Here is a 13,060-nt window from a genome sequence, read left to right on the forward strand (position 1 = left end):
ATGAAAGACATACTTACTATAACATACCTGACCAGTGTTTGACAGGCCTCTGCCTGAAGAATTCCAAGGAAAGGGATCCCCACCACCCCTCAAAATAACACATTCCACTTTGAGACAGGTCTAATTGTTAGTAAGTTTTTCTTGGTACCAAGCTCAAATTAGCCTCTTCAATTTCCATCCTTTTTTTTGTCGTCTGGGGTAAAAGAGTATAAACCTGACCCATTCTTCACAGGCTAGCCTTTCAGATACTTGAAGATAACTAGTCTGCACCCTCCCATCCAATCTTTTCTTATTCAGGTTAAACATGTCCACGTGACAAGGACTCAAGGCTTTTCACAATCAACAGGTTGCCCCACTCTGGGCACTTCCCAGCTTATCCATATCCTTATTCGACTATATTATAGGCAAGGAAACATTAACATTTTTCTTAAATGGCCTCAAATTTCTCTCCCAAAGGACAACACTGCCCCTTTATTGCCCTCCTTGAACAACTCCATGACCTTTCCATAATTCCCATTTTCACCACTCAACATTTCAGATGAGGTCTGATGAAGTCAGACTCTAGTGTGAGCATCACTTCCCTATTCCCAGAAGCTATGCTCTTCTTCATGCAGCTCAAGATTGCATTAGCTGTTTTGGCTGCCACATCACACCACTTGTGACCTTATAAAACCCCTAGGTATTTTTTTTTTAGAATGACTACTGATTAATTATGCCTTCTCAATCCTATATTTGTGAAGTTGATTATTTGTATCAAGGTGTAAGTCTTTATACATATCTCTAATGAATTTCATCTTAATATATTCAATCAAATGTATTAGTTTGTCAAGATGCATTTGGATACTAATTGCCAAGCAATGTGTTGGCTATTCATTGCATCCAATTTGGTGTCATCTGCAAATTTGATAATACATTTATATTTCCCCCAAGTCATTGGGAAAATGTCACAAGGCCAGAGAGATTCCTGGAGTATGCCCCTGGAGACCTCTCTTGCCATTTTGAAATTGAACTCCTAACAAAGACTTTTCTGAGGCTGGTCATCCAACTAATTCCAAATTTGTTCAGTTGTTTTACTGTCTAATCCATATATCGTGATTCCCTTGTCCATAAAAATGACATGAGATACTTAATCAAAATTGTTGACATTGCAGTGAATAAAAGATACCAAAGTAAAAATGCCAAATATACTTTGAGACTGAAACAGCCGAGAAAATAGAAATGACAGCATAAACTTGGGAGTCATTAGAATAGAGGTGATATTGGAAGTCATTAGTAAGGTATTTTTGTTCGTGAGACTATAGAAAAAGGAAAGAGCTTAAGCTATAGGTGTTACTTATAAAGGATGGGAGAGGCAGAGGAGTTAGCAAAGACAAAAAAGGAGGAACAATAGGAAAGGTAGGTGATCATTCACAATAATGTGTTGTCTTCAAATCAAAGAACCAGGATTTATGGGATTGGTGACCACCGTTGAATGAATCAGAGGGGTAAACAAAAACTAAGATGGCAAAAAAGTCACAGTTATGTTTAAGAGGATAATATTAATGTATGAAAGATTACATTAAGATTATTCAAGAAAAAATTAATGTTCCTATGACTGCAATATAGCATATTAAATTATGCATTTATTTAAAATGGTACCTTCAATTATATCAGAATTCAACCATTAATATAATGTTGATGCTTACCAATTGTTCCAGAGGTGTAATGATGTCCTTCAAGACATGCTGGGAATGATTTCTCCTGTGCCGAGAGATCTGCAGAAATATTGATATTAGAGGTCAATTCAGCTCCATTCAACTTAACTAAACAGACTTAATAACCATCTATTACAGCCAGAGAACTATGCTATGCAGAAGGCAGTTAGGTGACATAATGGTTAGAGCAATGGGCCTGGAATCAGGTAGATCTGAACTCATGTCCAGTTTTAGACACTTACTAACTGTGTGACCCCAGGCAAGTCTTTTAACCTCTGTTTGCCACAACTGTAGAATGGGGATAAGAACAAGTTTTGGGGGGTTTTTTTTGAGGATCAAATGAAATAATATTTGTGAAACTTTTGGCATAATGCCTGACACTTTGTAGATACTATATCAATACTTATGCCCTTGTCTTCTCCTAGGTGGACTACATAAAGGAAAAATTCAAAAGTTCCCTTTCTTACGTAGCTTATATTCTACTGGAGTACTAAAATGTGTACATGAAGAGGTATGATACAAAAATCATTTAAGGGGCAGCTAGGTAGTGCAGTAGATAAAGCACTGGCCCTGGATTCAGGAGGACAGGAGTTCAAATCCAGCCTCAGACACTTGACACTTACTAGCTGTGTGACCCTGGGGAAGTCACTTCAGCCTCATTGCCTCGCCCTCCCCCAAAAAAATAAACAAACAAACAAACAAACAAATAAATAAATAAATACAAATTAAAAAATCATTTCAGAAAGGAAAAGCATGGACTTGGAAGCTCTAAGAAGGTTTCAAGGAAGAGACCATGTTTATCTGAGCCCTGAATGAAGATAAAGATTGTAGCAGACAGAAATTAGAAGAGAGACATCTTAGCCATAGGCTGTACCTAATGCAAGTACATGGAGGTAGTGAGTAAAATGTTAAGTTAAATTCCAATTTGGTTGGAATACAGACTGTGTGAAGGGGAGTAAAAAGAGATAAAGCCAGAATGGTAGATAAAAGGTAAAAAGATTTAGGACTGGAAGAGACTTCTAAAGCCATCAAGTCTGAGTGTCTCATGTTATATTGAGGTAAAGAAACTAAGGCTAAGAAATACTAAATGACTAGCCTAGGGACATATAGCTAGTAAGTGGCTGAGAAATATTTGAACTTAGGCTTTCCTGACCGCAAGTCCAATGCTGAAGGGCAGAAGCAGGTTTTGGCAAGCCTTCAATTTCAGGCCAAAGAGTTTTCATTTTATCATAGAAGGAATTTGGAGCCACCTAAGCTTTTTTAAATAAAGGAGTGATCTCCTGAGACCTCTTCCTCAGGAAGATTTCTTTAGCAATGATATAGAGGATAGATTAGAGAGGGGAAAGACTTGAGGCGAGAAACTCAGTGAGGAGGCTACTACAATCGTCCAGGCAAGAGGTAATAGTGGCTGTAAGTGGAGAGAAGGAAGTGGATGTACAGTGTATTGAAGAGGTCTAGAGTTGAAAGGTCTTACCAACTGATTGGATAAGGGGTGTGTATATGAAATAGATGGAAATGGAAAACTCTGAGGCAAAGCCACAATGAGAAATTGTAGCACCCAAAGCAAACATCAGTTGATGTAATAGTAGGATTGATGGATCCCAAACATGATTGAGGTAGATTATAAATAGAGAATATAAAAGCCAAGGAATATCAAGCACAGGGTATTAAAAGGGCAAAGGTATGTGATAGAAAATGCAACTATGAACCACTTCCTGAACTTATTAGGAAGAAGAGAGAAGGGAGAATGACCTAGATAGCTACTGATGATGACAGCAAAGATAGAAGTAGTATAAAATGAACTGGAAAGGGGTGTTGCTGGTCGCTTTGTTATGGTGGCAGAGTGGTTGGTCTAAAAGTGGTAGAGGGGAACAAGGTGTATGTAAGTCTTCCACATGGTCCTGTGGGTCAGTGGAAGTAAAAGGAAGGCAGTCAGTCTTATAAAGGGTCCTGAGAGATATGTAGCACTTTTCCCCTGCCTTGGCAGAAGTGGTGGGGCAATGTGTATGGAACATTGCATAGTATTTTTTCCAATGTATTTGTGAATTTTCTTAATTATTTTATTTTATTTCTCTTTTTAAAACTACTTTGTTATAAGTGAAGGGTTTCTGGGAGGGGTAGGGAGAAAGGTAAAGGGTGAAATATGTGAAGTTAAAAACAAAAGATATCAATAAAATCTATTTAAAAGCAAGGTATATGGTGACTTTAGGCAGTTAGTTACTCAATAAGCATTTATCACGTTTACTATGTTCCAGGCATTATCTAAGCAATAGACAAGGAATGGCAAAAGAAATTCTCCGCCCTCAAGGAGGTTACATTCTAAGGGGGTAGACAACATGTAATCAACTCTGTGTGTGTGTGTGTGTGTGTGTGTGTGTATGTTTAAAATAAAATGTAAATGAAAGGCAAATGAAGAGGGACAGCACTCATGAGAGAAAAGGAGACATCTTGAAGAAGGTGAAATTTAAACTGAGTTAGAATATGAAAGGAAGAGTTCCAGGCTGAAGATGAGTTTGATTTCTACATTAGCATTCCAGAGGGCATAATGGAAAGGGAAGGCAGAAGAATATAGAAGCTAAATTTATTTATTCATCCATCCATCCATCCATCCATCCATCCATCCATCCATCCATCCATCCATCCATCCATCCATCCATCCATCCATCCATCTATCTATCTATCTATCTATCTATCTATCTATCTATCTATCTATCTATCTATCTATCTATCTATTTTGGGGCAGGGCAATGAGGGTTAAGTGACTTGCCCAGGGCCATACAGCTAGTAAGTGTCAAATGTCTGAGGCCAAACTTGAACTCAGGTCCACTTCCCCACCTAGCTGCCCCTGAAAACTTAACTTTTTATAAGATGGGTTGGGGGCTGTCAGGCACAAAAACTAGCCACTTTTGGTACTCTCCTGGGTTATATTGATTACAATAACTTTATAGCTGTGTCCCCATCTCACCCTATACTCCTAGAAATATCACAATTAGCAGGTGACACCTTTTGTTTGCTTAAATTGGGAAGAAAGGTAGCAAGAAAACCTACCTCTATTTCCACCTAGCCCTGGCCAGTACAAGAATGTTCTGCAGTGGGTTTCTTTTATTCCCTTTTGGTGACACATGAACACTCTGGGTCACTGTCCTGGACTTGCTTGCTGCCTTAATTCTGCTCAGACCTAAGCCTAATAACAAAATCTTATCTTTATGCTCTTCCTGGAGCATGCACATGTCCAATCACTCATTTAGAAAGAGCTCCGACAATCCATGACTTCACCTCTGAGACTCTGGCCATCTCTGCTATAGCCTTCTGGTTAAAGATAGGTTTTAAAGGATCATAGATTTAGAACTGGAATGGATAGTTAATGTAATAGATAGTGAGAAGGAATGTTCCCAAGCATGGCTGAGGTAAATTAGAAATAGACGTTACAGAAGTTGAGGAGGCTAAGGAACTCCCTTTAAATTACAGCTAAAGAAACAGAGTCATAGAGTGTAAATGGCTTACCCAACAGGGAACAAAGAGAATTTGAATGCTTCTAACTTTTATAACAATGTTCCTTCTTGAAACTGGATACAGAATTGCCTTTATTTTACCACACAGAAAATTTAGAAGATGAAAAGGACTCACAGCTGCCCATAACCAAATGCAAACCCATAAAATGACCCATTCTAGCCTATGAACGATCAATACAGTTTTCTTCCCTCCATTTTGGGTGTCACTTTGCCACAAAGTCTTAATTAGTTTAAAAGGATTATTGCATTCATGGTAGCTTGTTTGTGCTGTATTTTTTTTTGGGGGGGGTTGTTGTTGTTGTTTTAAGTGAGGCAACTGGGGTTAAGTGACTTGCCTAAGGTCACACAGCTAGTAAGTGTTAATTGTCTGAGGCTAGATTTGAACCCAGGTCCTCCTGACTCCAGGGCCAGTGCTCTATCCACTGCACCACCTAGCTGCCCCAAAGGGTTTGCACTGTATTTTACCAATTAAGGTCTACTAAATACTGAGAGAGCTTATGCAGCTGGTCCAGGCTTACCAAGCTATACAGAGTATCTGAGACAGGCAGGACTCAAGCTCAGGTCTTCCTGACCTCATCTCCCTTGCCACCTAGTTACCAGAGTGCCTTTAATAGAAACAGGGAGTTTAGAGAGCAAGAGTTTAAGGAAGATGTGCTTCATTATGAAAATGTTAAGTTCTAAATGTCAATAAGATATGTTGGTGGAAATGTCCATGTCTGGAAGTTAATTAAAATGAGAGTATTTGAGTTCAGCAGAGGAGTAAGAGCTGGATATACAGATTTTGGGGGCATCTGAATAAAGATAATAATTCCAATGATGGGAAGGATGAGAATATAATCAAAACACAGCATTATACCTCACAAATAATTTCCTCCAAATAACCAAAGGTGATATGGTATGAGATAAAGGGGAGTTAAATGTTTTTATTGCTAGGCTTCTATACTTAGAATGAGAATAATTATCCTCAATATCAAAACAACTGATTTAAAGTGGGCTTAGAAATCGCTGAAGTATAAACTTAGTTTAAGTAGTTGTAGAGGGTTCCTTTTCCTTTATATGTGCTGTGAGCCCTACCCCCTTGTGGTTCACACTTTTTAAGGGGTTCTGTCAGGCTTTTGGTGACACGAAATCATTGAGTAGCCTCCTCCTGAGTAAAATATTGGAAACAATTACATCCATGCTAGTAAGACATATAGAGTATTGATCTCCCTCAATCAGGTGGGATATCATTACAATAACCCACATGCAGACCCTTGAAAGGGGAGAATCAGATATAATGGATCAATACCAGCTCATTATGACAAAATAAAGATATGGTAATAAATGCAAATACCCCCACTAAAATGCCACTCCAATACCTCATCCTGGTCTAGAGGTAACCTTGGGGTCTTGGAGACTATGTCAGTGGATCACAAGCTTTGGCATGTCCTGCCAGATAGGAAAGGCTGAGGGTATAAGCCCAACAATAAATCCCACCTTTGTTGTTCAAATACACTGAGAGGTTCTTCTACACTTATGTGGTATTTCATCATAGCAAATCATGATATTCAACAACTAAGATATAGAGGAAGCCTCATTTGTGTGACTGGAGAAATGAGAGAGGCTTAAAATATTAAAAAAGTTGTATTATTGTAAGTAAATACAGGAAGGCCTGAATCCCATGTCTCCCCTCTAGAGACATATAAGAGACAATTCCCCGTGGGTACCCAGAGATAGCATTTAGCCAACACTTGATTAGAGAGAAACCAATTCAAAAGTAAAACATAACCTAAAGCACATTTTCACAACAAAGTAGAAAGCATTTACAAGTGTTTTATGAATTCTTCCCCTATTTCTTTTGGATAGGCAGTAAATAGTATCATTCTTCTATTAACAATGCAGGCAATCTATCATGCACAACCAATCTTTGAAGGAGTTGACAGAAAAGACCTTTTATTTCATGACTCCTACACTAATGGCATCTACAGTAGAATGCTACATCTATAAAAATACATGATCTCAAATTAAGGCAAAGTCACGAAAAGTCACTTATGAACTCTGGAAATTCTGAATTGTTTTAACTAATTTGGATATATATCTGAATGTGCCATTTAATTGTTTCACATAGATGGCTAGGAGGGCTATGTGGTTTCAAGTCAATTTGTTTTATCATGTTGCTTTTATTTAAGGCCAACATTTTGAATAAATCTTGGGGCTAAGACCTCATTAGGTAATTTGCCATTGCAACTTTCCCAACTATGACATTTAGCCATTATATAATCAATACCACAACCTACAATTATCAAGATCAAGATTTGTATATACCCAGGTTCATCCACATTATTATGGAATTCTTTTCTTCTGTAAGTCTGGATTTGTCACTATAAAGAGGGAAGTAAGACAGTTCATCTATGGGGCAAAAACACAGCATTTGGGAACAATAATTCAATACAGTAAGGCTCTATTCTTAATCTGAATCTTAATTTTCATGCAATTATATTTTGTCTCGTGAATTTAGTATGAAATGTATACAAAGTCAAGAAATCTACACGATGGCTCCTTACATGGTACATTTACAGAAGGATATGAACATAGGATAAGCTGGAATGGATGGATTGTCACTGGAGGGAGTATCACAACAATGTGAGTTTATAACCCTCAGGATGTTATAATTTCAATAATGACCTATGTTTTACTCAACAAATTGCTTCCTTATTCAATCTTTGAAATCTAAGGACAATAGAACCCATTATTTAATATATTATTTTCTCAATCCCATAGCCTAAATACTATACAAGGCTTCATGTATACTCTACTTTTGATCATTAATTTTAGTGGGAAATGATTATTAGCACTAGAGTTTAAATATAGTTTGACCAAAAACATTAATCATATTGTACTAACAGAATTCTAAAGAAGCCAGAATAAATTTAGTTTATCTGTAATGTCTACATCTGCTAGAGTTCCAAATGTTCTTAATTAGTACATAGGCCCAGTATCTAAAAATAGCTGATCATGTATGTATGCAGAAAACACATTTTCAGTACACAGAGCCTTCATATTTCTTTGTTAATTTTAATACTTTAAAAATCTGAAATCTCTACCTGACTACTATTTATTTGCTCCTCATTGAAATTAGCAAACTTTTCAGGGGAAAAGATATAAAATAATCTTTTTTTTCTTTTTCTTTTTCTTTTTTTCAATTTGGAGTCTTTCTGACCTATTTATGAAGAATATCACTTAACAGTTTCATTAGGGATGAGTAACAGCTGGTGACATGGCTGTGTCCTAAAGTGTTTTTCTCTCTCAATATTCTGCATCTTAAGCAATTGAGCCTTCATAAGAAATACTTTCGTTAGTGGCAGTCCTTCCTTTGGGGAGAAAAAAATGTCAGACCACATTGTCTGTATTTTGCAATCTTGTTTTCAGTGGTGTCACATTCCTATTTTATTAGCACGTAGAGTAAACTGGAATGATTTGCTGATGCTATTGAAAGAACTTCTGGAGAGTTGCCTTCTAATTGGGGTTTCTCATGAAACCTCCCATCAATGAGACATATATCTGTGAAATATTTTTAATTGAATCAAATTATTTTCTCTTCATTCTCATCCCGCACCTCACTCAGGAATTCAAAGATTCTTTTTTTTTTTTAATGATAGAAATGAATTACTTGGACTATGTAAAACATATTTTCTCTTTAGATTCATTATTCTTTCATTAGCATATGTATAACAATCAAATATTTCAAATATATTTTCTTCCTTCAAAAAACTGAATTAAAAATTACTGTTCCAAAGTATCTTCATAGTTTTTCCCCATTCTTTTTCTATTTGACCCACTTAAAGAAAATAAAACCAATAGATGTACTTGACATATTGCCTACTATAACAATAACAGGATTTGTGCTTATTATTTTCTTTGTGTAGGAGGGCCTACTCTGAATATGACAGAAAGTTATACATTTAATGTAGACATTCAACAGCAAATCCTTTTTTAAAACAGATAACAATTTTTTGATGAAAGTTGATTTCTTATGGCTTAAGACTGAAACAAAAAAAAGATAAAAATTATCTGAAAAACATTACTGCTTTTTCTCAATGTATACCCATGTTTTCTTGGGGATATAGCTTCCACCAGCAAGATCCTTATTCAGGGGCTAGAAAACAAAGTTTGTCTGTGATAAAGTTTAGCTTTCCTTTTCCCTTTTACTCAAACAATATACTTTCTTGAGGTATCTTTACTCTTGTGTTCAAATATTTATTCATTAGAATGGTCAAACAAAAGTGGGTGTTTTTTATTGTTTTTTTGTTTGTTTTTAGAAAAAAGCCAATGAGCAATTAAAGATCAGTCTTGAAGTGAGCTATGCTTAGAATGTAGAGTCTTGGCAAAAATGCCATTGGGCCACAAGCACTTTCCTTTCTCCCAAATGTCAAACATAGCAACCTAAGCTTGTTTCAAACTTGTTTACCCCAAATCTATGTGGTAGGTACTTCTTAACAAGAGCACTGGAAAGTCTAATTTAAAGCATTTGACTTTGCTAAGAAGCCAATTTTCTAATTTTCCTTCCATTCAGAGTAATGTCAATTATATTATAAGGCTTCAGGGAGAGGCTCACATACAGTGGATAGAGTAAGAAATACTTGGATTCATTTCCCACTCCTCATACCTACTAGTATTGTGAATTTAAGCAACTGACTTAGCCTCTCATGGCCTTCAGGCAATTCTTTAAGACCATATGCTGCAGAACAGTCATCCATCTGTATTGGTCAAGGGAATTCCCTACACCAACAAAATCCTGTTTAGACCACCAAGAAAATGATTTATAAACCTGACAAATATAGCTAACAATAAAAAAATGAATTGTACAAATTAGAGCAATATAAAATTCCTTTGTTTGGTTAAGGTATAATGTTCAGACAGTAAATGATTAATGTTTTAAGTTTCCTTTCTGTCTTCTACATTATTTAGTTGCTATCTCTGATCACCTGTAACAAATTGCTCTCTACTAGGCTGTTCCTTCAAGTTACTTTGATTATGTCTTTCTGATCATAAATGTAGTATCCTCTCCATTCTGTTTCTCCCTGCAAAGAGTAAAAAGTGAAGATTCAGGGACCATCTTGAGGTCATACTGAACTTGGCTAATCGGCAGTTTTTTGATTTGATAAGCATTCTTCAGTCAGCAGCAATGTCACCTGCAGCATTCAAAAGCTGCTCAGTGATTCCTCACATATCTCTGGTAAGTCTAGTTTAGTTAAATTCAGCCTCAGCAAGACTTCCCCCTCCCACCCCTGCCTACCCCAGTTAGCCAAAGGGGACCCCTCCACTTCTGGAGTGACTCTAGCCTTAAAGAATCTTTCCAGTGTCCTACTTTTTGCTACACATGTGTTTTTCTCAGAATAAATCAAACCTAGTTTACAACTCTCCAATTTTAATAAAATTAATTATACGTGGGACATAGATATGCACGCACATTTGCTGACTGCCCTAGCTTACTTTTTTCAGTTCCTTCATTTATTCTCCAGATGCTTCCAATTTAAAATGTTCCTCTTCAAGAATTTGCTGAGACTTTGAGGTGCCATCAGTAAGTTCTTGGAATCAAAATAGTATTTGCTGTAACTCATGTTGCTTTCATAGATTAGCTGGTTGTTCATTTAATTACAGCTATATACATAGGATCATATTGTGTGGTTTAGAACTAGAAGGGCTATTATAGATCATGGAATTATAGATCACAGATCTAGAGCCAGAAGGCATCTTAGAGGTTATCTGGAGTAGCCAATTCACTTTATTTTGTAGATAAGGAAATTGAAGCCCAGAAAGCTTCAGTGACTTATCCAGGGTCACAAAGGGAATAAAATAAAAAGTAAAACTGAACTTCAAATAGGTATTCTGATTCAAATCCAGTGCTTAATCCATTGCAGAAGACTATGAAGAACAGGCAGGGATAGGGAGAGGGGGACTATCAGAAAGTTAATTAGGAAAATATTGGGGCCCATGGGGCTGAACATTGAGTACTTATTCCTGTTTATTTTTCCCTCAAAATTATATACATATAACCTGTCTTTTCTTGGAAAAATGGGGGCTAGTATAAGCAGAATATCATATATGCTATCATATACACTCTGAATTTATTGGATTTGCTTAATTGTTTTTCTTTGTTTCAAGAGGAGGCACATTGAGCAGTGAAGGTTTCAGATGGTCTGTGGCTAGGAATGACTGATCTTGAAAAAAAGTCATTAACCTTAAAAAATTAAATTTCATGACTTTTTTGTCCTATGCATAAGGTCACATGCATGTTGTCAATCATTTCTAAATTGACAGTAGGAAGCACTAATGGTTAATATGAAGACACATATACATTTACTGTATGATGACATCAGTACCATAGTAGACACTGGAAGAAATGCTTTGCATATAATTATCTCATCTGATCTTCACAACAACCCTGCGAGATAAATTCTACAGATATTAGCATCTCCCTTCTTATAGCTAAAGAAGCTAAGGCTAAGAGAGTTCATATAATAAGTTGCTTATGGTCACAAAGCTGGTAAGACAAGGTTTATTTCCAGGTCTTCCTTATTCTCAACTCCCAAACACTGTCCACTCCACAACTATGTTAGTACCCTGAAGGTCTTTTGAAGTTCCTACTATCCACTGTTGGTATCATCCAGAATACTTATTACTATTATTCTTATATTTTATCAATTAAAATTGTTCACTTATTCCTGAATTCCTTCACTAAATAGAAGAATTAACTTTATCAATAAAGACAAATTAAAAATAGAATGTTGAGAAGGTGATTTCATCAACACAGACTGCTAATCTGGGTCATTACTTTGGGGTCTGAATTATGCACATTGGCTGCCTTAATTGATCAAATGAACTAAGTCATTGCCAATTCAGCACTTGACTATATTGCATAGATACTTCCTGCATCTAATATCAGGGTGTTCAGCTGTCTGGTAGGATATAAAATATTTTGCAATAATAATAATATTCTATCTCTAGTCCTGAAAATAAGCTTCTTTTCTCTTTTATAGGAAACTCAATAAGAAATATCATGGGGAAAAAACACCTCTTTTTCCCCTTGATGTGAATGCCTAAATGAAACTGTTCAAACACTGAAGATGTTATCTCTTTGGTTAGGGAGACTGAAACATTTGTATTAGCAAAAGTAGCAATAAAAACCCAACCACTAACAGCAGCATTTCAGGAATTTACCTGTATCTATCCCCACAGATACTTTATTATATTTTAGTGTCATTGCAGAAAGGCATTTACTCCCTGGAAATTCTATGCCACAGTGTTAAATGTCACTTCTGAAAGACACTACCTTGCTGGAGGCAAGCAGAACAACTAGGAACAATGATATCCCTGCCAGGGGTGAGCAGCCTTCTCCTCCTAGGGAGTCACTAAAAATAAGCATGTTTAACACTCTGCATCTTTGGTAGATACCCAGTAACTGTACCTCCCTGCTTTGCAAAATTTATCCTTCCAGGTTTGCCCAGACTAAAAACCCACCTTATGCTGCTTGAGAAGTAATTTGAGTTTTGAAGGTTGGTCCAACTCAGCAGGGCTAAAGGATGGCACTTTTCCTTGGTCGTCGGCATGTTGGCTCAGGCCAGACAGCTGTTAGGACATTCTCCTCTGGGAATCTTGCCCTCAACACCCACAGTTGATGCACATACATGGTCTACTGGCTGCCTACTTCCATGCCCATCTGTTCAAATGGCAAGTTGCCCACTCACAAGTTGGCTGGATCCTTGCCCTTAGTGTGTAGGTGCCAGGCAATGATGGGTTTAGATGGGCAGCCTGCATAATACTACAAGTGACAATTTCTCCCCTCCCTCTTGAACCTCATTCTGTTTGCACTAA

General features: G+C 36.8%; 1 protein-coding gene across 1 annotated transcript in view; it reads right to left on the minus strand.

The window, feature by feature from the left end:
- ARHGAP15 (Rho GTPase activating protein 15) overlaps positions 1 to 13,060 on the minus strand; it is an 880,171-nt gene that overhangs the window by 774,997 nt on the left and 92,114 nt on the right. The window contains exon 3 of the mRNA XM_043990715.1: positions 1,686 to 1,754. Coding sequence (XP_043846650.1) covers positions 1,686 to 1,754 — 69 coding nt within the window. The remainder of the gene's footprint in view (positions 1 to 1,685; positions 1,755 to 13,060) is intronic.

Source organism: Dromiciops gliroides, chromosome 3 (genome assembly GCF_019393635.1).
Source record: "Dromiciops gliroides isolate mDroGli1 chromosome 3, mDroGli1.pri, whole genome shotgun sequence".
Taxonomy (NCBI): domain Eukaryota; kingdom Metazoa; phylum Chordata; class Mammalia; order Microbiotheria; family Microbiotheriidae; genus Dromiciops; species Dromiciops gliroides.